The 24,377-nt window shown below is 45.2% G+C and overlaps 1 protein-coding gene and 1 long non-coding RNA gene across 10 annotated transcripts; one reads left to right on the forward strand and one right to left on the reverse strand.

Moving 5' to 3' along the window:
* The first annotated feature begins 1,147 nt into the window (after positions 1-1,147).
* On the forward strand, positions 1,148-18,405 carry LOC127314861 (uncharacterized). 9 transcript variants are annotated; one of them, XR_007859992.2, is made up of 4 exons: positions 1,148-1,385; positions 16,252-16,350; positions 17,456-17,535; positions 18,113-18,405. XR_007859992.2 is itself a non-coding variant. In XM_051345390.2 (4 exons), exons 1-4 carry the CDS (start codon positions 1,181-1,183, stop codon positions 18,177-18,179), a joined length of 456 nt encoding a protein of 151 aa, XP_051201350.1. In that variant the 5' UTR covers positions 1,148-1,180; the 3' UTR covers positions 18,180-18,405. The 9 variants fall into 9 exon arrangements, 5 of the variants coding, with proteins under 5 accessions (XP_051201350.1, XP_051201351.1, XP_051201355.1 ...); XM_051345390.2 differs by having other exon boundaries at positions 16,252-16,355; XM_051345391.2 differs by having other exon boundaries at positions 16,280-16,350.
* Positions 18,406-21,462: 3,057 nt separating this feature from the next.
* LOC127314864 (uncharacterized) lies at positions 21,463-23,781 on the reverse strand. Its single transcript, XR_007859995.1, has 4 exons — positions 23,171-23,781; positions 22,684-22,783; positions 22,213-22,287; positions 21,463-22,119 (listed from the first exon to the last, which is right to left on the reverse strand). It is a non-coding gene; the product is annotated as an uncharacterized lncRNA (long non-coding RNA).
* Positions 23,782-24,377: the final 596 nt, after the last annotated feature.

The following is a 24,377-nucleotide window of genomic DNA, read 5'->3' on the forward strand; positions in this document are numbered from 1 at the left end:
GACATTGAGGAATAGTATGACCATATCACACATACCAACGACTAACATATTATTGTCTCTCTTAAGCAAAGTAATAAGATTATAGTACTCCATTCATTTTAAAATAAACGACACACTTTGTTTTGTTAAAACAATGTCTGACCAAGAACTACTCCAGTGAAACATGTTTACATGACATGAAATTGGTGTCACTAGCTAGATTTCTGTGTAACAGAAATAACAAAGCATTTTCCTTTTCAAAATACACCTCCAAGGTGGAGGGTAGCTTTTCATGGCTTCAAACTATTCAAAAGAGGCAAATGAATTTTCATGTGGTGCTTGCACTTTTGAACAAATTGGAATGGAGGAGGTAAGTATATTAGTACTTGCACCATCCTTCGTCGTTGAATCGCCACCGTCGTTCACGGCGAGTTTTTCCTGGGGTTCTGTTTCAGATGCGAAGAGTAATTAATCAAATCATCTGAATCAACTTCCGCTGGAGTTGGACAGTGATGTCATAAGGATAGTTGATACAAGCACTTTGTCATCTCATGATATGACCTATTGTCATTTCTAATATAATTGACATGGCGAATTTTGTCAAAACAAGGAATGCAAGTGGCAACGTGGTCAACCTGGGAGCCAGATTAGGTTACAATGCAAGTAGCTAGGTTAGGTCGCAATGCCAGTAGTATACATGTAAACAACGAGTTGACTCTTTCATAAATCCTGGCTCCAGTTTTTCTGCAGGTGCACGCTCTGGATTCCGATAAGAGTTGAAAAGTTCCTTTTTGTACGTATGATTGCCGGCTGCGTGCAGTTAACGTGGCCTCTAATGCGAAATTGTCAACTATGTATTTTACTCCGGATCACTTAATTATCATTGTTCTTGACATCCTCACGCATAGAAAAACGTTTAAGCGTCAGCGATACTGGCGAGCTGCCTCCATTACTTGGGCATTTGACATCATGCATGCTGCTAATTTGAATGAAGTATATATCCACGTTTGGTTTTCCAGATCAAGGGAAGGAAGTCCACGGGAGGGTCGTTTTGGTGCCCGGGCACAGATACACCTGTTATCTGGACCGACCATGTTACGTCGTGATCTGTGCACTGGGAGGGTAAAATCCACGGAACGTGCGGTAAGTTCAAGCTTATCTCTGCACTGTGACGTCCCTTTTCTTCGTGTCCCTGGGGGACATGACGGTCCCTCCGTCCCCTCGCGCCGGGCGCCGCCTTTGCCCCCTCACCTCGTCGCCCTCTTGCCCTTTTCGGCGGCGGGAAGCCGGATCCGGTGTCAGGGTAGCCGGATCCGCCGCCGCCCCCCAGTCCGACGCCCGATTCAGGAAGGAGCACGAATTGCGGGACCCCGACGATCTCGAGCTCAACCTGCTGCTGAACGCCGGTGAGTACACCCGCCGCATTCTCCCCTTTCTCCTATTCCTTGCTCTTGCTGCGTGAAAATCCGGTCTGCGAGCAGCACCACTCTGTTGCTGCCGCCGACGGGTACGGTTACGGGTACGTGTACCCGTGCTCGCGGCCGGAGCCGGCGGACACCTGCTCCATAATGTAGAACACGCGCGCGCCGATAGATTAGTACATTGATTACTCGTAATGTTTTTTTCCATGTCGTACAAGACGATCTCACGCTCTCATACAGCGACTGCGAGATAGCCTGTTGCTCCAACAAGCAAAGCCTGAGTAGATGGCCATGGCTGCCGGTGGACACATATTTCCCCCCTTTTTTTATGGGTTAAGTAGCAACCTGTATTGTTAGAGCATCCCCACTCGTTGGCGCTCCACACGCCCAAATCCGGACGAAACTACCGCCGGATTGGACGAAATTAAGGCGTGGGGAGTACCATATTTCCAGTCGTCCACCCGGAGTTCGGCGGATAGAGTTTAAATTCAAACAAATCGCCGTCCCGCGCTACAAGTACGGCCAGTTGATCGGCAAAAGGAGCAAAAGGATCAGCCACAGATCGGCGATCGGAGGGAAATTACACGGAGACAGGCTCGTCGGCAGTCCCGGCCGGCACGGCGGTGTCCGACGGACCAGTTTCCTCACACGCCGTGGCCGAAGCGGCTGCGGCGGGCGACGATGAAGCAGCGGCAGTGGACGTCGAAGCAGCCGCAGTCGACGAGGTAGATGGTGAGGTAGACGAGGTAGGAGCCGGCGGAGACGACGTAGTGGCTCGGAGGATGTCGTTGCGGTGGCCCTGGTACCAATTCCTCGTCTCCTCGTCCATCAGTTCCATGTCGCCGCCGCCCATGAGGAACGCCAAGTCTGTGTTCCTCTTCTTCGCCGCCACCGTCGTCTTCGCCAGGCGATCCGGCGCCTTGGTTGGCGAGCATCTCCCGCCACCTGCCGTCGAACTTGTCGTTCCTCCCGTCGGCGTGCGATCTCAAGTCGGCCCGGCACTTGTCGATCGACGCCCGCATCCCGTCGGCGGGATTGTCCGTCCGTTTGAGCTCTTCTCGCTTCTTCTCGCCGAGCTCGGGCGCCCTTCCGCCGCGCAAGCCGGCGGAGCGTCGGGGTTGTACCTTGCTCGGTCTTGCTTTTCGAGAGGGACGTGCGAACTTCCTTCCACTTCTCGCACTTCTCGAGGCGGGCGTAGACGTTGAGGAACTTGAACCGCAGGCCGGTGTCGTCCGTGTACATGTCCAAAGCTCGGCGCACTGGGAAAAAGAGCACGGCGATACGGGTCGCCTAACGACGATGTACCTCGGTGGTGTAGGGCCGGCGGAGCATACCCTTTGCTCCAAGTCGTGGCCGCCGATCGGCCGTTTGTCGATCTCCTCCCCGTACGCCGTGCCATTTCTTGCCGCACGCCGTCTCGCATGATCCCCCAATGGGTGGCCATTGCCTTGTCTCCCGGTACACGTTCATGTTCGTCTTGTTGAAGTAGGGATCGACGAGCTTGCGTTCCTCGTACGCCTGCCTCACGCGAACCCCGTATGTGTCGAACGACTGATTTGCCCCGAGTATGCCGGTCGTGGACACGGTCATCCAAGCTTCGGCGAGGCACTCCTCGTCCTTCTGCCGTCCATTTGATACGCGGTTCGGCGGCGGCGAGTCCTTCTTCCTCTTCTTCTTCCCCTTCGACGGGTTGGCGGCGGCTTCGATTGGCTCTTCTTCTTCCTCGCCTTCTTCTTCGACGGCTTGGCTTCCGTCGGCAACATCCTCCCGATGCTCGTTGCGCGCCGCCACAGCTGCCGTCGCCCTCGTCTCCTCTTGCGTGAAGAACCCCGGGCACGCAGCGGCGGCGGTCATGAAGAACCCCGGGCTCGCAGCGGCGGCGGTGGAGCCGGAGGTGATCATCTCGTGGATCTCCTCTTCGTTCGGCGCCGCCATCGCACTGAACGTGAGCGGCCCTCGTCGCAGGGCCGGCGAGGTGCCCTCGAACAGGCCGCCGCCGCCGACGTCAAGCTCGGGCGGCGACGGTGTGGGCTTGTACGGTTGGACGTAGGCGCCCTCTTGGAACACGGCAGTCGGCGACGGCGAGTACAGCGAAGGCGAGAAGGAAGACGGGGAACTTGTTGTACCTTGCGTCGGCCATTGGCCGGGGAACATGCCGCCGCTATAGGCCATGCTGATCAGCCTCGCTTGTTCGTCCTGGGCCGCCTCCGCCGACCTCTTGGCGGCGGCTCTTTTCACCCTCTCCGCCCTGGCGCTTGTTTCCACCTCGCGCCGTTTCTCGTCCGCCGCCCACTCGGCGTTCGACATGCCCGGCGGTGAAAGTGCATGGAGCCCCCATGTGTGGTTTTGGTAATTAATGACAATCCCTATGGACTAATGTTTGCATTGAGTTATATTTGTAGGAGTTGTCCATAGGCAATGCTTGAACCATATGTTGGCTTCAAGGTTGTTATAAGAAGAAATTGATGAAGTATATCAAGTGTCAAGTATGTCTTGAAGATGAAGATGAAGTGTGCCCTCAAGTTACTTCAAGACATCAACATGATAAAGAATGAAGAATTGAAGTGCAAGTTCAAGATGAGCCATCTCGAAGAGATCCTTTGATTGACTCTTGTCATCCATATGGTGATCATGGATATGTGAAGTTGCGCCGAAGAAGAAGCTCTCCCATGGTGGTTTATGGGGGAGCAATCTACAAGACTTCGTCTAGCAAGCACAAGCAAGAAAGGCGTTCCATCTTGTTGCGGTCAAGATCGTCATCATCGAGCTCAAGTGGAATGCGCAAGATTAAGGTTTGCTCTTGATAGGGTTTCTTTCTCACCGGTCTCATAGTGTAGTTGGAGACCGGTTTATAGTTTAGTTGCCGTACTATCAAGAGGGCTCTCGAGTGAGTAACTCGATCATATCGTTCGGAGAGAGCTCAAACCTTTGCATCCTTGCATCATCTTTCTTGGTTTTTATTTGGATCTTATCCATGTGATGTTTTAGAGCTTGTGCGTATTCTCATGACAAGCTCTAGTTCATCAAGAATGGTTTTTGCTTGGGCAACTTGTTGCATTTTCGAGGTTGGAGGTTTTACCGGTATGTCTTTCTTAGATAGGTCAAACCTTTCATCATTTGTTTCTATACTCCTTTGCTGGACTATGATGGTTCCCTGCATGATCTTGTAGAGCTTGTTACTAGCTTCGAAACGAGTCCAAGATCATCAAAATCGGAGTCCGGATACTCAAGTTATGCTTTTTCTAAGTTTGCCAAAAAGGAGGAGTTTGGGCTGAGCGGTAGTACCGCCCGAGGTACCGTCCGTGGTACCGGAAAATGGCCATATGCCACAGTTTTGTTCCAGGGCGTTGGGAGGTTCGGCCGGTACCTCGGCCGGAGGCTCCGGCCTCCCCCTCCCGGCCTGCTCCTCCAACCCTCGCGCGCAGCCCTCACGGGCGGTAGTACCGCCCCTAGCTGGCCGGTACTACCGGCCCCAAATGGAGGCAGCCCCAACGGGCAGATTTTTTTGGGTCTCCTTTTAATCCCCCCTTCTCTCTCACCTTGGTACTCCTTCTTCAACCTTTGGCTCTCCACCATTGTTGCATCTTGAGAGCTTCTCCTCTCCCCCAATCCCTCCATGATTCTTGCTCAAATTTGAGGAAAAGAGAGAGGTGGTCTAGATCTATATTTGCACCAATCAAATTCCCCTCTTTGTGAGGGAATCTCTAGATCTAGATCTTGGAGAGAAATTTTGTGTTCCTCTTCTTATATTGTTCTTCCTCTCTTATTCCCCCAATAGCTTTAGTAGCTTTGTTGGAATTTGAGAGTGAAGGACTTGAGCATCTTTGTGGTGTTCTTGCCATTGCATTTGGTGCATCGGTTTGAGTTCTCCACGGTGATTCGTGGTGGTGAAAACAAGGAAGTTGTTACTCTTGGGTTCTTGGAACCCTAGACGGATTCTAGGCCTTTGTGGCGATTTGTTGGGAGCCTCCAATTAAGTTGTGGATGTGTGCCCCAATCTTTGTGTAAGGCCCGGTTTCCGCCTCGAAGGAAATCCCTTAGTGGAACCGTGACCTAGGCCTTTGTGGCGAGGGTCACCGGAGATTTAGGTGAGGCGCCTTCGTGGCGTTCGGTGTGTGGTGTGAGTACCGCATCTTGAGGTGAGGCCTTTGTGGCGTTGGTGTGCATCGAGCAACCACACCTCAAGGTGAGCCTCTTGTGGCGTTCGGGAGCACTAAGCAACCGCACCTCTCCACCGGAGATTAGCACTCGCAAGAGTGTGAACTCCGGGATAAATCATCGTCTCCCGCGTGCCTCGGTTATCTCTATACCCGAGCTCTTTACTTATGCACTTTACCTTGTGATAGCCATCGTGCTTGAAGTTATATATATCTTGCTATCACATACTTGCTTGTATTGCTTAGCATAAGTTGTTTGTGCACATAGGTGAACTCTTGCTTAGAATAAGTTGTTGGTGCACATAGGTGAACCATAGTATATAGACTTTGGGCTTGACAAAGTAAACGCTAGTTTTATTCCGCATTTGTTAAGCCCATCTCGTAAAAGTTTTAAATCGCCTATTCACCCCCCCCTCTAGGCGACATCCGTGTCCTTTCAATTGGTATCAGAGCAAGGTCTCTCATTCTTAGGCTTCACCGCCTTGAGAGTAAAGATGTCGGTTAGGGGATTAGCGCACAATAACTTGGTTATATTTGATGGCACAAATTATGATCTATGGAAAATTTATGTGCTTAATATTTTGCGGCGTATGTCTCCGGACATGGAGCGATTTCTTGGCATGGGTTTTTCTTCTCCTAAGGATCCTCAAAATTTATCTCTTGAGGAGGAGAAAAACTCTTGCCTCGATGCTCTTGCTTCTCATGTGTTTTCCATTGTTGTGAGCAATGTAGTTACTTCTTCAATCATGCCTTTTGGGAGCGCTCATGAATTATGGACAAAGCTTCAAGATAAATATGATGTGTCCAATATTATTGAGGATGATTGTATTGCTTCCACTTCCGGTCGTGATGAGTTCTCATCTTCATCCACTTCACCAAAGTGTGGTAAGACACAAGGTAATGATATGGTGAGTGGTGATGAAAATTGCAATGTTGATATTGAGCGTACTATTGATGATTCTTCATCTCTATCTCATTGCAATGCTTCATCTTTGGACTTAAACACATCTAGCAATAGAAATGATTTACATGCTTGTGTTGATAGTCCTTGCATATCATGTGTAAGTTGCTTGAAAAAATCTAATGATGATATGCTTGCATTGTCTTGTGGCCATGATAAAAATGCTTCTATTTCCTCTAGTTGTTGTGTGTCTAACTATGTAGAGGAAACCAAAGATTCTATTGGTCAAGACAAGATCTTGAAAGGAGCCTCAAGTAACTCTTCATCTTTATTTCACGATCCTCATATATGCCTTATGGCCAAGGGTTCCACGGTACCTCCTACCATGGAACCTAATATGTCTCGTGGTGATAAGAATGAGGATGAATATGAAGAAGAGGATTGGGTTGTCTCTCTACGCGATAAAGGTGAGAGTGTATTCAAGGTTCTTTACAAAGATAAAATTGCTAGCTCTCACTTCTTTGAAATCTTGACTACCGCTATTGAGAGCCAAAAACTTATTTGGATGCATGAGAACACCATTGATAAAAAGGGTGCTCTTGAACGAGAGTATGCCGATGATGTAGCATCTTTAAAGAATGATCTTGAAGAAGAACAAGAGACCGTTGCCTCTCTTGAGGAACAACTTCAAACCCTTGAAGTGTCTCAAAATGAAATAGTTTCTAAACTCACTAAGGAAAGAGACCATGCTAAAGCTCAAGTAAAAATGCTTAAAAAGGAAAATTCCAAAGTTGGTGTTGGTCATGATAAACTTGTTAAGGATCTAGATGATCTAGACAAGGCCCACAAGGTCTTGGAGAGCGAACACTCTATCCTCACCAAGTCCCATGAGCAACTTCAAGCCTCCTATTTAAAAGAGCATGCTATGTTACCCTCTCTTCTTAATATGTCTTGTGATGATGCTTGTGCTACTAACTCGACTTCTTGTGAAGCATCTATCTTGAAGGAGAATGTTGAGCTAAGGGCTCAACTTAAATTGCTAACTAGCAATTATGGGAAATTGGAAGAAAATCATGGAAAGCTTTCTAGCTCCTATGAGGATCTTCTAGCCTCTCATGATAGGCTAAAGTTAGCTCATGAGGCTATAATATCTAAGGCAACACCTTGTGATCCTCATGTGGGTACTAGCACTACTACTCAAAATGTTATATTGCCATGTGCTAGTCCTAGTAATTCATCCACTCATAATATTGCTAAATCTTGTGATGAATTATCTTCCTTGCCTTGTTGCTCTAACAATGAAGGTTCTACTTCCTCTAGTACTTGTGTTGTTACTAACCATGTAGAGGAAATCAAAGATCTCAAGGCCCAAGTCACTTCCTTGAAGAACGACTTGGTAAAGTGTCATGATGGGAAATGCAAACTTGACAAGATGTTGAGTGTGCAACAATCCCCCAATGACAAGAGTGGACTTGGATTCAAATCCAACAACAAGAACAACAAGATTAAGAAGGGCCAATTACAAGTCAAAGACCCGGCCAAGATTGTTTGCTTCAAGTGCAAAATTGAAGGGCATCATGTTAGATCTTGCCCTTTGAAGAAGAAGCAAAAAGGGAAGCGGCCTCAAGCTCAAACTCATATTCAACCTCAAGTTGAAGAAATGCCACTTCCCAAGAAGAATCAAGCCAATGCTCCCATTGTGGAGAAATCTAGTGAGAAGAAGGAGAAGAAAAGAACTTGCTACATATGCCGTGAGAAGGGCCACATCTCCTCCTTTTGCACTATTGGTACCTCATCCAACTCTATCACCATTGATGATGTTTATTCTCTTCGTAAGGATGAGGGTGGCAATGTGTTTGCCAAATATGTTGGTGCTCAAAGTGGTGTCAAGAAAAGAACCATTTGGGTTGCCAAGCCTATTGTGACTAACCTCTTAGGACCCAACTTAGTTGGGGACCAACAATCCAAAACTTGATCAATAGGTGCTTGTTGGAGGACATTGGAGACTTGGCTACATAATGAAGAATTAAGGGATCTTCATCATTTATATTATATCAAGCCAAGTCTTTTGGTTATCTTGCTTCTATCATATATTCAATGTTCCTCCTTGCGGTAACATGTGCTCAACTCATTTATATTGAAAGTTACTCGCCCCTTTGCATGTGTTAGTTTTTGTTCCTAACATGTGTTTGTATATGTTGTGCTTCCTACTTGCTTTTCTTGAGAAATCAAGTCTATGTATGTTGGTTTGCACACCATGTATTTGTGTTTGTGTTGGAGCCACATTGCATCTCGTTGTATCTTATATGGCTCTTATGAGCGATTAATGGACTATCCCATTTTGGGGGAGTGATATTTCTTTGGGAATTTCATGATCCTAACAATGTGTGTACATGAGGAATATCACTTAGAATTGTTTTTGCAAGATTATCTAGTCTCTATGTGGTATGTCATCTTCATGAGAAATTCAAATTCTAATGTCCATTAATATCTCTAGTTGGATCTTATTTGCCTCTTGTGAAAATAAATTCCTTATCACATTATGGGGGAGTAATAAGTTTTGTGCATATTACAAGCCTAGAAAATGTGAACATTTGAGGTTGTGTCACATAGAATTGAGACCGTAAATTATCTCTCTCCTATGTGGCATGTTGGCTCAAACAGGCTCCAATTTGCTTAAATGGCTTCATTGCTAATATCTTTGTGGATCTTATTTGTGAAAGTTTTTCTTGGCATGGTTTTTCACAACGTGTCCCTCAATACATTTTTGGAAAACCATGTGCTTCAAGTCATACTATTAATTGCTTTGCATGTTGGTATGAATACTATTAATTGCTTTGCATGTTGGTATGAATACTATTAATTGCTTTGCATGTTGGTTTGACTAATTGAAGCTATCAAGAAACTATCTTTGCATTATGGTTAACTCTTATCTTTTACCATGTGCTTTATTCGTTGTAAATATGATCTTTTCGTATACTTACAAACTACCACCGGGAAATATTTCCTAAATACCTCTTGTCCTAGGACAATTGGTAATCTATTATGAGGTAGATTTTTATTGATCATATTTACATTGGCTCTTGTGTTCAAATTGCCTTATTTATTGCCATGAGTTTGTTTTGCTTTGACTCCCATATGTCTTCCTTGCATCTTATGGATCTAATTTGTCTATTCAACTTTCTTAGCATTTTAGTATATATAGGTAGCGTGATGATCCTAGTTTTGTGCATTTTGTCTTCATATGAAAAATCCTAGATAATGCACTAATCTTGGGGGAGCTCTTCTATATTTGTTAGAATGCTTAACATCTCTTGATCTTTATCAAAAAAATTGTTTTGGGAGACATAAAATTTTCTTTTTGGTACTTTGTGCCATCATAAAAAGTGTCGAGGGTTTGGTTTATTTGTTGGAACCTTGCTCTCTTGGGAGTTGGTTATCTCATTCCTTTGTGTTTATGTTTAATTAGCTTCTTATAATGAGATAATTCTTTGGAGTCAATCTTGTGTTGATTTGATTCGTTGATATAATTTGGACAACCTTTGTCTCTTGATTTATTTGGTGTTTTGTCCAAATTGTATCTTTCTTTGGTTCTTGAAAGTATTATGCATGCATATTTAATATATGTATATCTTATGGCATGGGTTACTTTCTTTGATCCAATATATACGGTAAACTCCATCAAATCCTAATTTGATTAAGATGTGCACGAAATTCAATTTCATATCTATATGCACATAGAATTGTGGAGTTTGTCCTATATGTTGTAGTGTGTCTAACTACTTCGGACCCAATTAGTTTGGGGACCATTTTGTACTTACCTTTGTGTTAGGTACAATGGATATGCATTGGATGCTTGTCTCACTCTTGGAAAGAAGTGGTGACTCAATGGTAACTTGAGGCAAGCTAGGATGGTCAACGAACACATATCTACTACATCCACACCAATGCTATCGTGGTAACAAGTATCTTCTCATGCATACTTTTCTTGTATCAAACCTTATGGTTGCATCTTGGCATGAATCTCTTGATTTGCAAATATTGTGCTTTTTGCAATAGTCTTAATGAAACCTCTTTATTGTGAATGTGAGTAATTTGAGATGAATGCATTTGTTGGGAAGTATACTAAATCATGCTCATGATTCATCCATCCCAACTATGCCTATCTAGCAATTTTATTGCATATCAATTCCTCAAGGCTCACGCATGTGCAATATAGATGAAAGTGCAAATTGAGTTATTTGTTGTGGTAGTCTTTCTTTGTGATACTTGTTGCTCCTCTCAAAGTATCTCAACTATCTTCTTTCCCTTGTTGATATTTGTGATATCTTTGATGTGTTTGTGGTTGAAGTTCATGAATGTACAATAAGATAAAATTGAGCCTTTTATTATGGTTGCCTCTTACTTGTTGCTCAACTATTTGTTTGTTGCAAGTATTAAGCTTATTTTTCTATCTATGATCTATTACAAATGTTCGTGTTTTAAATGAGGGAGTGAGGATTCCATGTTATGCATATTGTATTCAAATACAACATTTTAATTTATGCATGTACCTTGGGGAGCTTCCTCATTTGATTTAGAGCACTATCTTGTGGTGATCATTAGAGTTTGATTCACTTGGTATCTTTTGTTTTTGAATGATATTATGGGAGTGATGATTCCATGTTTGTGCACTTTATACTCCAATGCAAATTGTCTAGTTTTGTGCACAAACCTTGGGGAGCTTCCTCATATTATTTAGAGCAATCTTCTTGATCTTATCATAATATCTATCTTTCTTTTGGTATCTTCCTTGTGGTTCATTTGGTTGCTTGCTTCATTTGTTGAAGCTTCTTGACTTTGTTATCTTTTTGCAATCTTTGATCCTATCTATAGTGTGATTCCTTCCGAATATTCGTCATTGGATATGTGCATTTGATTCCACTCAAATTATGAGAAATGCACACGCTATGGAGGAACTCTCACTATATTGGCCTTCTAAATTTTTCACCCATTTCGGCAATTGGTGCCAATGGGGGAGAAGTTTGGAGGGTTTAAGGTAATTTGGTTATGTCTTTGCTTTGTGCTTAAGCATGTGCCTTTATTGCATTGCATCTTGTTGCTTTGCATAGTTGAATATTTAGAGGAAACTCCACTTGGCTTTGAATGCCAATATATGCAATGAAAGTCAAGATCATTCACACATGCATATATTATGGGGGAGTTTGCTCTATATATTCAACTTATTTGTTACTTAAATTCCTTATATAAACCCTCTCAAAGAGATTGTCATCAATTACCAAAATGGGGGAGATTGAAAGTGCATGGAGCCCCCATGTGTGGTTTTGGTAATTAATGACAATCCCTATGGACTAATGTTTGCATTGAGTTATATTTGTAGGAGTTGTCCATAGGCAATGCTTGAACCATATGTTGGCTTCAAGGTTGTTATAAGAAGAAATTGATGAAGTATATCAAGTGTCAAGTATGTCTTGAAGATGAAGATGAAGTGTGCCCTCAAGTTACTTCAAGACATCAACATGATAAAGAATGAAGAATTGAAGTGCAAGTTCAAGATGAGCCATCTCGAAGAGATCCTTTGATTGACTCTTGTCATCCATATGGTGATCATGGATATGTGAAGTTGCGCCGAAGAAGAAGCTCTCCCATGGTGGTTTATGGGGGAGCAATCTACAAGACTTCGTCTAGCAAGCACAAGCAAGAAAGGCGTTCCATCTTGTTGCGGTCAAGATCGTCATCATCGAGCTCAAGTGGAATGCGCAAGATTAAGGTTTGCTCTTGATAGGGTTTCTTTCTCACCGGTCTCATAGTGTAGTTGGAGACCGGTTTATAGTTTAGTTGCCGTACTATCAAGAGGGCTCTCGAGTGAGTAACTCGATCATATCGTTCGGAGAGAGCTCAAACCTTTGCATCCTTGCATCATCTTTCTTGGTTTTTATTTGGATCTTATCCATGTGATGTTTTAGAGCTTGTGCGTATTCTCATGACAAGCTCTAGTTCATCAAGAATGGTTTTTGCTTGGGCAACTTGTTGCATTTTCGAGGTTGGAGGTTTTACCGGTATGTCTTTCTTAGATAGGTCAAACCTTTCATCATTTGTTTCTATACTCCTTTCTTTGGACTATGATGGTTCCCGCATGATCTTGTAGAGCTTGTTACTAGCTTGAAACGAGTCCAAGATCATCAAAATCGAGTCCTGGATACTCAAGTTATGCTTTTTCTAAGTTTGCCAAAAAGGAGGAGTTTGGGCTGAGCGGTAGTACCGCCGAGGTACCGTCTCCGTGGTACCGGAAAATGGCCATATGCCACAGCTTTGTTCCAGGCGTTGGGAGGTTCGGCGGTACCTCGGCCGAGGCTCCGCCTCCCCTCCCGGCCGCTCCTCCAACCCTCGCGCGCGACCCTCACGGGCGGTAGTACCGCCCCTAGCTGGCCGTGTACTCTAGGCCCCAAATGGAGGCAGCCCCAACGGGCAGATTTTTTTGGGTCTCCTTTTAATCCCCCCTTCTCTCTCACCTTGGTACTCCTTCTTCAACCTTTGGCTCTCCACCATTGTTGCATCTTGAGAGCTTCTCCTCTCCCCCAATCCCTCCATGATTCTTGCTCAAATTTGAGGAAAAGAGAGAGGTGGTCTAGATCTATATTTGCACCAATCAAATTCCCCTCTTTGTGAGGGAATCTCTAGATCTAGATCTTGGAGAGAAATTTTGTGTTCCTCTTCTTATATTGTTCTTCCTCTCTTATTCCCCCAATAGCTTTAGTAGCTTTGTTGGAATTTGAGAGTGAAGGACTTGAGCATCTTTGTGGTGTTCTTGCCATTGCATTTGGTGCATCGGTTTGAGTTCTCCACGGTGATTCGTGGTGGTGAAAACAAGGAAGTTGTTACTCTTGGGTTCTTGGAACCCTAGACGGATTCTAGGCCTTTGTGGCGATTTGTTGGGAGCCTCCAATTAAGTTGTGGATGTGTGCCCCAATCTTTGTGTAAGGCCCGGTTTCCGCCTCGAAGGAAATCCCTTAGTGGAACCGTGACCTAGGCCTTTGTGGCGAGGGTCACCGGAGATTTAGGTGAGGCGCCTTCGTGGCATTCGGTGTGTGGTGTGAGTACCGCATCTTGAGGTGAGGCCTTTGTGGCGTTGGTGTGCATCGAGCAACCACACCTCAAGGTGAGCCTCTTGTGGCGTTCGGGAGCACTAAGCAACCGCACCTCTCCACCGGAGATTAGCACTCGCAAGAGTGTGAACTCCGGGATAAATCATCGTCTCCCGCGTGCCTCGGTTATCTCTATACCCGAGCTCTTTACTTATGCACTTTACCTTGTGATAGCCATCGTGCTTGAAGTTATATATATCTTGCTATCACATACTTGCTTGTATTGCTTAGCATAAGTTGTTTGTGCACATAGGTGAACTCTTGCTTAGAATAAGTTGTTGGTGCACATAGGTGAACCATAGTATATAGACTTTGGGCTTGACAAAGTAAACGCTAGTTTTATTCCGCATTTGTTAAGCCCATCTCGTAAAAGTTTTAAATCGCCTATTCACCCCCCCCCCTCTAGGCGACATCCGTGTCCTTTCAGGCGGCTTCGTCTTCTTCGCCCGCATTTTCCTCGCCGGCGCCTTCGGCGGCATTGTGGTGGACGAGAAGTCGAGGAGGAGAGTGGTGGTGGACGAGAAGACGCCGCCAGGAACTGGAGCTGGAAGACGAGGAGATTGGGGGATTTCGGCGGGAGAGAATGGGGATATGCAAGCAAATTGGAGGGAATGGGGATATGCAAGCAAATTGGAGGGAAAATCGACAGGATTTGGTTTTCCAGTCGCCGACTACGCGGGTCCACACGCCGTTTCGCGCCAAAATCTTTCGTCCGGAGTCCCCGAGCGCGCCCCGGGGGGCCGGGGGTGGCGTGGGCTCGCCGGATGGATTAAGGGCCAAATCCGGACGAAAACGAGGAACCGGGGGCGCGACTGGGCCGAATTTCGCCGTCCGGATGGAAAAAACGTCGCTCGGGGGCCTCGTCGGGGGGACGAGTGGAGATGCTCTTACTATTATATATATGGCAGTTCGTACGTACGTAGTGGGATGAAATTCTGCCATCATTCGTCCAACATCGCTAATAACTATCGTTCCACGCGTGGGGCCCCCGTCGCCCATCGCGTCCGCCCCCGAGCCCCTGCCGTCATTTCCTCCTCCCTCCCAGCCCTAGCCGCCAGCGACCCCCTCCCCTGCGGCGCGGATTGTCTAACTTGCAAAAGGCAGGTCACGGTGCTACAGTTCTCTAACTTGTTGATGGAGCCATCAGATCATAATCGAAGGGACCAGATCGCACGGAACACTGTACATACAGTACTGTAGCGATAACCACTGTAGCGTTCCCCTGTTCACTGACACTGTTTACGTACTACTGTAGCACTGTTTCAAACCATCAGATCTAGATCCAACGGTACAAAATGAGCACAAGGCAGAGGTACTGTTCGCCTCTACCTTGTCTACTGCAGGTTAGAGAATCCGGAGCCGCGCCTCCCCTGAGCTTCCCTGGCCGCCGCTGCCGCCGGCGCTGGCGACAGGGACTGGCCGTTGAAGGCGGCGGGCGTGGTCTGCGAGCCCAGATAGGTCCCCTTTGCGCGGAGGGGTGGCGTCACGCGGGCGGTGCGAGGTCGGGCCATGGCGTGGCGGAGATTCACATAGGAGCGGGGGAGCATGTCGAGGATCTGCAGCGGCCAGTCCCCGCGGCGGCGCCCACATGTTTTGTCCGTGTGGGAATGGAGGGCGGCGCGGCTTGCCTCCCATGGCGACTTAGCACCGGCATGCATGCCGTGAGGATTGGAATCGTGGTCGGGGCATCCCTGGCCGCCGTCGACCGTCGGGTAGGGTTGAAGACGGATCTGTCGCCGAGATCCCTTGGCGCCGGCCCGCCCAGATGGGCCTTCTGAGCCCACATGCTACCTGCCTACCCCGTTGCCGACGACCAGCGGCCGTAAGCCTCGAACCGCGCTGAGCAGCACGCGGTGACGCCTCTATGAGTAGAGGCAATTCCACCGCGCGCGTGACTGGATCCTCCTCCCAAGGATGGGATCCGCCTTCTATAGCAAAAGTGAGATGAGCCTTCATCTCCACGGCGCGGAACCTCGTCAGGCTCCTGCCCGTGCCACCGCACCTTTCTTCTTGCCTCCACTTGTGTCCCTGCCGCAGCTGCGCTTTGATGGGCTGCCGGATGGCGGATGGTGCTGAGTCCATGGCTGACATACCGCTCAAGATGGATGACCTTCTTAATAAGGCCATGGACGGGCCGTCGTCGGTGCAGGAGGCCGGACTCCCGTTCATCCCTGCGGAGTACAAGGTACGCTCGTCTGTACCCGCTCGTGATTCTTACTCTGCTATGTACCCTAGAGTTCATTCCAGGGACATGCCCCATTCTTGAAAATTCGAAATAATTGCGCTGTAAATATTTTCTAACTTGGACTTTATATTCGGTTGTTTATACCATAGCAATTCAACCATAGAAAAAGTTATATGATTCCTGCACTGATGTAGGCTACGTGGTGCATATATACATACAATTAAACCACCACTCTCCCCTTTGTGTTAGTTTTCAGGAGACATTCTTGTAGCAAATGATGTATTATCCATTCATTTGCAAAATCTATATGTTCATTGAAATCTTAGTACTAAAATTCCTGTAAATAATGTAGTACAAGTACAAATGCCACTATGTCATAGTTTCTATCTTTCTGATTGTAATTCTCTCCCCCCCCCCCCCCCCCCCCAATGACTTAACTTTCTCAGTTTCTCTCTGTAATAAGTCTGTCATTCCCACTGCAAGATCACCAGTGGTATGGAGGGGCAGGAGCAACAACGGCAGAAATTGGACCACATGCCTGCTGGTTCTAAGGACAGAGGAAGTAAGGTTTCTGCTCTATATCTTCATGGTACCTACACTTATGATGTGTTCCTCATTGTAGTAATCAAGTTGAATTATCAGATCATTATGGGATGTGCACTTAATCAAAGTACTCGACTGAGAGATTTTCTTAATCAAGCATTTATGTTTTTGGTCTGCTATATTTTGTTAATTATCATGGAACCGAATAAGATGCTACGATTTGCTTTAGTATGCAATAACACTCTCGTAAGAACAATCCTATGCTGTCATTTTTCTTTCTACTTAGATCTATCCATGTAGAATGTGTGACATCTGCATTAGTTGTATGAATCGAGGCGTCGAAGTTTGCTACTGGTTGTTCTCTCCCTTGCTATCAAGCAGCTCATGGCAGTTCCCTCTTGGTTGGTATCTCTCTCTTCCAACCCCTGTATTCATGCATACAATAGTGGCAGCTTTTGTAAGTCGAATGCTACCACCATGGTTAGGGTCACATAGGTCGCACATCTGGTAGGATCTGAATTAATTTGCCAAACTACTACAGCAGACCATGGTTTTGTCAATAGCAGAACCCTCCCTGAAACCCATGATACTCCATGTTTTATTGGTATAGGTTATTTAAAGTAACGGTTGATATATGGTGATGCTACAACCCACCAGAGCTTCACATTCTCTGCAGAGCCGTGAAGAAGCAATAATTGATCTTCTTTAGTGGTTCAACTGCTGACAATGATTCATTCCGATTAGTCGATAGTACAGTCTGACCATTTTTTTAGACATTCTCATTCATCACACTCATAGGGGAAGAAATATTCAGTTGTTATTAGCTATATGTAATTCTACCCTTATCCTTTTGGCTGAGCTAAGATCCTTGTAGGAATCAGCTGCAATGTACAAGAAGCAGGGTCATTTTACTCTTTGTTCATAGTTGGAAATTAAATGGAGTCATAAGACTATTTGATCTATCCCTCATGTTGTATAATATTTGTATCATCTTAAATGTGTGTATTGGATGGGACGTTTGTTTCTGTCTAGATCCCATATTTTCTGAATTTGTTCATTTCTGAACTACAACATACATAGTTTGTACATGCAACTCATAGCTTTATATGCTGTAAACATTGCAGGTGTCAGCAAGGAGCAATCTTAGTATGAGGAGTAGAGGAGAGGGGCTGGCCTCCCTCTGCCACTTTGGACGCCGAGCAAGGTGATGGCCTCCTCCCTTCCTCTGATCCTCTCACACCACTCGTGGTGGAGCTCATTGTCCTCTTAGCCAAGCACCAAGCACAAACGATGCTGTTTTAACAAGGAGAAGGGAAGTGTATACATGTGCATTATTTTGTATTGTTAATCATCATAGTTGCCGATGTATTTCTACCTGTTTTTACTTTTTCCTCTAATACTCATATGTACAGCAGATAATATATTCTCGTTTGATGTATCGTTACATTGAACTCTTAAGCATATTTCTTAGTCTTTTGTTACTTGTAAACTTCAGCTTATTCGGTCTGGATGTTAGCAAGAAGCAATAGTTAAATGATTGATGCTTACATATAGGAAAATTTTGTTGTGAACCCACACTTAGCTTCTGTGTACATCTATGGTTGTGTGCATTTAACTTTCTATGTTGATGTAACAATATACATGTAGTTTGTTGTCCATTCTTTCGGAAAACTTGTTCTAATTTTTTTATCTACATTTAAATTTGCGTTCTAAAATATTCTCATTTGCTTTGGTAATTTTTCATAACCCTGATGTTGGATGGTGGTGTCCTTTCTGTACAGATGGGATCCTACAACGTATTTGGAACATTTGAACCACACCTTTCGGAGTTGTTCTATAAATAGTTGAACCTCTTCGATCAGGGGACTATGTTAGAACCGTGCACCATAGATCATGAAAGGTGGACATTAAAGACGTCTCCACGAGCTAATGCTATACATGGGTAACTCTGCCTACATCATCAGATCGTTGCATCAAAGAGAGTAAATTGTAAACAATATCTATGTATTGTTAACAAGATCTATGGAATTCTGTAAGTTACGAATACATGTCAATCAAGATAATCTTTTTGTGAGCTTTGGTGTCAAGATCCATCAATTTCTGGTACTTCGGTGCCTATATGAACATGATATGAGTCCACACTTTATTGCCAATTTAAATTCATTTCTGGTCGTTTCTAGGCAACCTTGCATATCAATACACAAGCAATTTCTGATAGTCGGTGCGTATTTGAACATAATATGAGCCTATAGCAATTGGCAACTTAAATTTAGCTCTGCTGGTTTCTAAACAATCTTGCGTATCAGTATGCAAGGGTAGACAATATATAAAATATACAAATTTTATTTGATGAAAGAAGATACGGCCATTAAGTTTTTACTTGTATTTTTTCAGTCATTGTGTATGACGAGCGAAGGGTAAGTATATGTTAGACACAATTTGTGTCTAATAAATTAGAGTATGTGTGCCCCGTTGCAACACACGGGCAATTTACTAGTTAGCTGTAAGGTGACGCTCTCCCACCGCTCTCTCCTCTACAGTGTTTTGAGAGTCGACTTCCTCGCCTTGCTGCCGCCCCTCTTCCTCTTTCGCTCCGGCGACGTTGTCGCTCGGTGTGAGGATGGACTAGGTGGCTGGCCTCCCTTGTACAGGTTTAGATCTAGGTTTTGCCTTGATTGCGTTTGGCTTAATGCCGGTTTGGAGCTCTCCGCTGGCGCATCCGAGCGGCACCTGGTGGTCTACGGCTTCTTCCTCTCTGGCGGTGGTGGCGAGGTGCTGCAGCAAGCTGGAGGAGCGAGGCCGGTGTCTCCGTAATAAGCTCGGGGTTCGGCGAGTTCCAGCTTCTTCTAGATGGATCCGTGGGGCCGTCGTGGTGGCGGAGTATGGAGGCCATCTACTCGATCTGGTGCTCGAGTTTTGATCTGGACGGCGTGTGCTCCGACGTCGTTGTGGAGCGGAGGAGATGGAGTAGGAGCTTCTCTTCTGCTGTTCCTTGAAGTTTTCTTGCGGCGAGTTCCAGCTTCTTCTAGATGGATCCGTGGGGCCGTCGTGGTGGCGGAGTATGGAGGCCATCTACTCGGGAGTTTTGATCTGGACGGCGTGTGCTCCGACGTCGTTGTGGAGCGGAGGAGATGGAGTAGGAGCTTCTCTTCTGCTGTTCCTTGAAGTTTTCTTGCAAGTCTGCAGGCTGGCCTTGGCCGGCGGCTGCGGCCTGACCGCCGGACCGAATCGGGGCGTCGCCCCCCCCCCCCCCCCCCGATGGCGACATCACTGTTCCTAGATCCCGTCGTTCGCAGCGGGTGGCCACTGCGGCGATTCAAACGAGGTGGTTACCTCTACAGGTCCGTTCCGGCGACACAGCTGCGGCTTCGGTCGTCTTCGCTTTCATCTCCGGTGGCGCGACGGCGGCGGATCGAGCGGCGGCGGAGTTGTCTGTGCAGAGAAGGCCTGAGGGGCTCGGTTGTAATTTTTGTTTTTTCCAGGGTCTTTTCTGTAAAGTTGGGAACAGCTGTGCTACTTCTGGATACTTCTTGTAATCTCGTGATTTCCAGTTAACACATCCAGGAGTTTGCTTAAAAAAAAACCATTATTTGTAAGTGTATAGCAGTCATCTTCGATGTCAGAGACAACAAAACATAGATTAATTATAAGTCAGTTTGTAGCAATTGACATCTCAGCTGATAGCTAAGACTGAACAACAAGCTCTCTCCAGTAGCTAGTTAAAGAAGGAGACGATTCTCGTTGGTTGTTCCACCTATACAGTATTTTGATCCTTGACGACTCTCGGATACTTGAGTAAATAACAGTCATCTGAAGGTTCCCAACTAAAAAAAGCAAATAGTAAATTAGTAACCTACAGAGTCGGCTCTCGGTTATCGTTGAGCACAAGAACCTGCATTTTTTGCAATATCAAGACATTATTTTTTGCAGGGATGCAACTCTAAGGCTAAAAATTAGTAGTATTAGACAATCGCATTAGTCTGGTGACTCTACTGTGTGAACAAGTGGAAGATCTGCCGTGTCACAAATAAGATTGTGACTGACTATCTATTTACTCGTAGTCTGAAAACTGTCATTTGTTTCACTTGACAACAAGGATTCAGACAGAAAGATGACTGTATTTTACCTGTCATGAAAGCACTTCTCTTTTTGGCCTTTTTGATACATCAAATATTTAGTTATTTACAGCTTACACGCAGTTTCGGTGTTCAGCTCAACCAAAATAACAAAAGCCTACCCTTATGCACTAACGCATAAAAAATATACAACTAATATCTCACCTGAAATTGTGGAATTCTCATGACATTGTAAACAAAGAATAGAGTAGAGTGGGGTTGACCTGGAATTCGAAGCACCGGGATAGCCGGCTGGCGTGCAGGAGAGCAGCAAGCATGGAGTGCAGATGTAGCATAAAATTATACAACAAATAAATCAATCACCCAATTTGTTAAAATTCCAACAAAATAACTTTCAGCCATCGAAAGAGACACCTGCATGGCTGCCCCTCAGCGCTAATACACAAATCTTTCAGCCACTGTAGCCCCGAAACAAACATCACACTGCATTGGGCAAGCAAACACAAACCCCGGCCTCGCCCCATCCACTGTCCAAGAACCACGAAAGCATGAAACAATAGAACATCATCACATCCCAAGATAATAGGCGCAGGAAGCAAAAACAAACTGCAGAAAACCAGAGAAGAAAAAACAATCCCAAGCAGAGAATCGGCCGGAGAAATGCCGAGGATGGAGCGACCAGCTTGCTCGCACGAGCAGCGGTGCCACTCCAAGTCCTCCAGACTGCAGCGCCGCAAGAATCACCGCAATGGAGCGTACCGAGGCATTACACGAACTAACTAAAAGGGCAAGTGCACAACTTTTAGGTAGGCCATGTGACACATAACCCGAGCCAAATTGAGAAGATGCAACAAAACCCCAACATCAACTCTCGATCCAAACTAATTTCTCTCACGGCATGACAAGTCGGGCTAGCAGAGCTCTCTATTCATAGGGAGATTAGAGATTAAAAGGAAATCAAGATAAGCTGAATAGGATCCCAGATACCAGGAGGTGCTCTACTTGCATAATTTTATCAAGAAAAAATAAATACACGTCCTCCCGAAATGTCACAGTTAACCACCAGACAACAAGATTACTAACAAGATATTTTACAACATGCTCGTGTATGCATTACAAAACTGAAGTTGTATATCACACTAATCTGCTTACTCGCTTTACCACTGCAATACTTAAGAAAATACATCTTTCTAGGTGAGGCTAGGAAAGAATTTCGCATGAAAGTTTAAATTCTTAACTCTCAAAACATGGTCTCCATGGATCTCAGTCCGCTAATTTGTAAAAAAAAGTAATACTCAAGCATCTGGGAATCAAAATCTTAACAAGCATGACATAAAACCTACTTAGACCAGTCGGTGAAATATATCTGTAAAGCGGGTAATAAAAAGTAGCTGAATTAATGAACAACTTTAAAACATAATTCTCTGCATCACATAACTTTGCTTTCTTAAAATCGATGCACTGTAGGACTTGCTAGAACAACCTCTGAATCATGAATGCGATAAATATGGAGAAATAAAATAATAGCATGAAATTTATGTTTCTGCAGACATGCCTAGCTTCTCGGTTCTTGGTTGATCATCAAGATAAAATGATAGAAGCCTTTTGCAAGCTTAACTGCAAATAGTTAAATGCTGAATATCTGAAGAACAATGTACACGCTGTTTTCTCCTCATGCTGCTAAAAAAACCAGCTTGCCTTATCACCCGAATCTGCAGTAATCAAAGTAAAGAACAGAAAGATCAATCTAATATGCATATTCTGAATCAAGAGCATAACCAGAATGAATTTAGCAGGTGTTGTACCAGATGAGATGAGTACACCTACAAATAAGATGGATACAGGGTATGAGCCTATTGTACCAGATGAGATGAGTACACCTGCAAATAAGATGGATACAGGGTATGAGCCTACTGAAATACTAATGCTACATCAACAAGGATAAATAGTTGCCATGGATAGAGAATGCAATATTACTGGCCAAAAAACTTGAAAATAAAGATTAACCAACATGAAAGGTCATACACGACATGGATAAGAGAATAAAGTAATTTATATTTAAATTATGAAAATAGCCACCAAAGTTTCCATATGATACATCGGCTCATGAGTTTAGCAATATGCTAAGCATTATCATAAAAAATAGAATAAATAAGAAATCATTGAAATATCAAAACGAGCAATTATAGCCACACAAAAGATGGTTTAATCCACTACTGGAAAGGAAAATCTGATACGCCTATGTGATAAAACTCAGAATTTGCCATATTACTTACCAGAACAGGTCTTGGATTAAAGAGGAGCTGCATGATTTTGTTCCAATTGCACAATCCGGAGGAAGTTTCAGCACTGTGAAAGCAAGTGCTGCAAAAGAACCTACAGGAAGGTTAAAAAATACGATCAGTCTCATGGAACAATGGAACATTCCAAAATCAGATGTGGTAGTCAATTAACAATGCAAATAAATGTTCTAGGAACAAGAAAAGTTCAGTTTCAGTCAAGTAACACAATTCAGAAAGCTTAACTTGTAACGATGTCTATGCAGCGATTGGTTACGCCAATCGATTCAAACACTGATCATGTTCTTAATTCTTTCGGTGGTAAAAGTACTCTAAAGTATGCTGAATAATCTCTACTTTAAGACCACAAATTCAAAAGAACATAAGATTGGAGGGATTGGTATAATATTGTATGGTGATAATAAATCAGTGAGCACTGAGGTGAAGGGAATCCATGAGAAAGAAGAGAAGAGGGAGCGCCTACCTGCCCGGCCACCGCAGCCTCCCGCAGGCAGAAAGTCGTGGAGCTGCTCGATTTCTTGTTCAAACAGCCAATCAAGCGAAGAAGGCCTGTGACCTTGCGCTGTTCTGCTGCGCCCTTCGCCAGCCGCCTCGCCGCCGGTGAGGACGAGGAGGTCCTCCTGCTGAAACCCACCCGTACTGCAGAGAACCTAGCTAGCACCTTCATTCGTCTCGATTTGGATCAAATCCCCACCCACCAACACAGCCCAATCCACGATACAGCCGTCAATCTCTATCTTCGGCCGGTCCAGCTTCTCCTCGTTCCTCATTTCACGGCCACCGGCCGCTTCTGGGAAAAATGCGAGTCGCCGGTGGATATGAACTCCGTGCCCGCCGCCCTAAGATGAGGCAGAGGCAGCGGGGAAGGGCTAGAGGCGGCGTCGCCAGGACCTCCACCTCCCACGCCGCCGGGCATCTGCTGCCCATCCAACAATTGCTACCTCGCTCGTCCTCTTCTGGTGCTGGAGATGGTCGACGTCGGCAGGAATCGAAGGGGCCGCGGCTCTTCTGTTCAGCCGGCGTAGCAGAGGACGAGAGGGAAAAGAAATAGCGACGGCCTGTGCGGGGACGGCGTAGAAGACGTGTGTAGGAAAATACAATCTTTAATGTTTTCGCTGGATCACTTGTCTTAATTAACCTAGTTTCGTCTTTTCAAAGTAAGTACAGTACGTTTTTTGGGTAACATAACAAGGCGTCCTGATTAATTCTGAAACATCCGTAAGGTATTTCATTTCTGCTGTTAGCATAGACCCCGTAGCTTTTCAGTAACAGCAGACGCACTGCGGATTGCTAAGGCAGTAGCACCATCCACGCCCATGTCTACCCAGTAAGCATGTAGTATCAAAAAGAATTGTAGATGGCCTAGCTTTTAAAATTACAATCTATCCAAGTCTAATACATTGTTTGACGAGATATATCTCATAAATGGCTTATGCGTACTAAAGTTCGTCTTCTCCACTCTAACTTTCGTTATTGTTGCGCCGCGGTGCGGGTGCCCGTCTCAATCCTGACATACCGCGTGAACACGATCATTCTCTTCTTCCTCACAGGGAGTCCGGCCGTGAGTATTTTGCCTCGCCAAAATAACACGTCTACCGAAAACTTCTATTTGTACTTGAGTATCAGTTCTCTTGCTTAAAAAAAATAGTGAATGTTATCCCTGTGCTTCA

Source organism: Lolium perenne, chromosome 7 (genome assembly GCF_019359855.2).
Source record: "Lolium perenne isolate Kyuss_39 chromosome 7, Kyuss_2.0, whole genome shotgun sequence".
NCBI classification, from domain to species: Eukaryota; Viridiplantae; Streptophyta; class Magnoliopsida; order Poales; family Poaceae; genus Lolium; species Lolium perenne.

Excerpts from the sequence above, each read along its gene's own strand:
- LOC127314861 (XM_051345390.2), top strand. The coding sequence starts at position 1,181 with ATGACGGTCCCTCCGTCCCCTCGCGCCGGGCGCCGCCTTTGCCCCCTC. Across the intron at positions 1,386-16,251 it reads CAACCTGCTGCTGAACGCCG|TCTGTCATTCCCACTGCAAG; the intron begins GTGAGTACACCC and ends CTCTGTAATAAG. Across the intron at positions 16,356-17,455 it reads CTAAGGACAGAGGAAGTAAG|GTGTCAGCAAGGAGCAATCT; the intron begins GTTTCTGCTCTA and ends TAAACATTGCAG.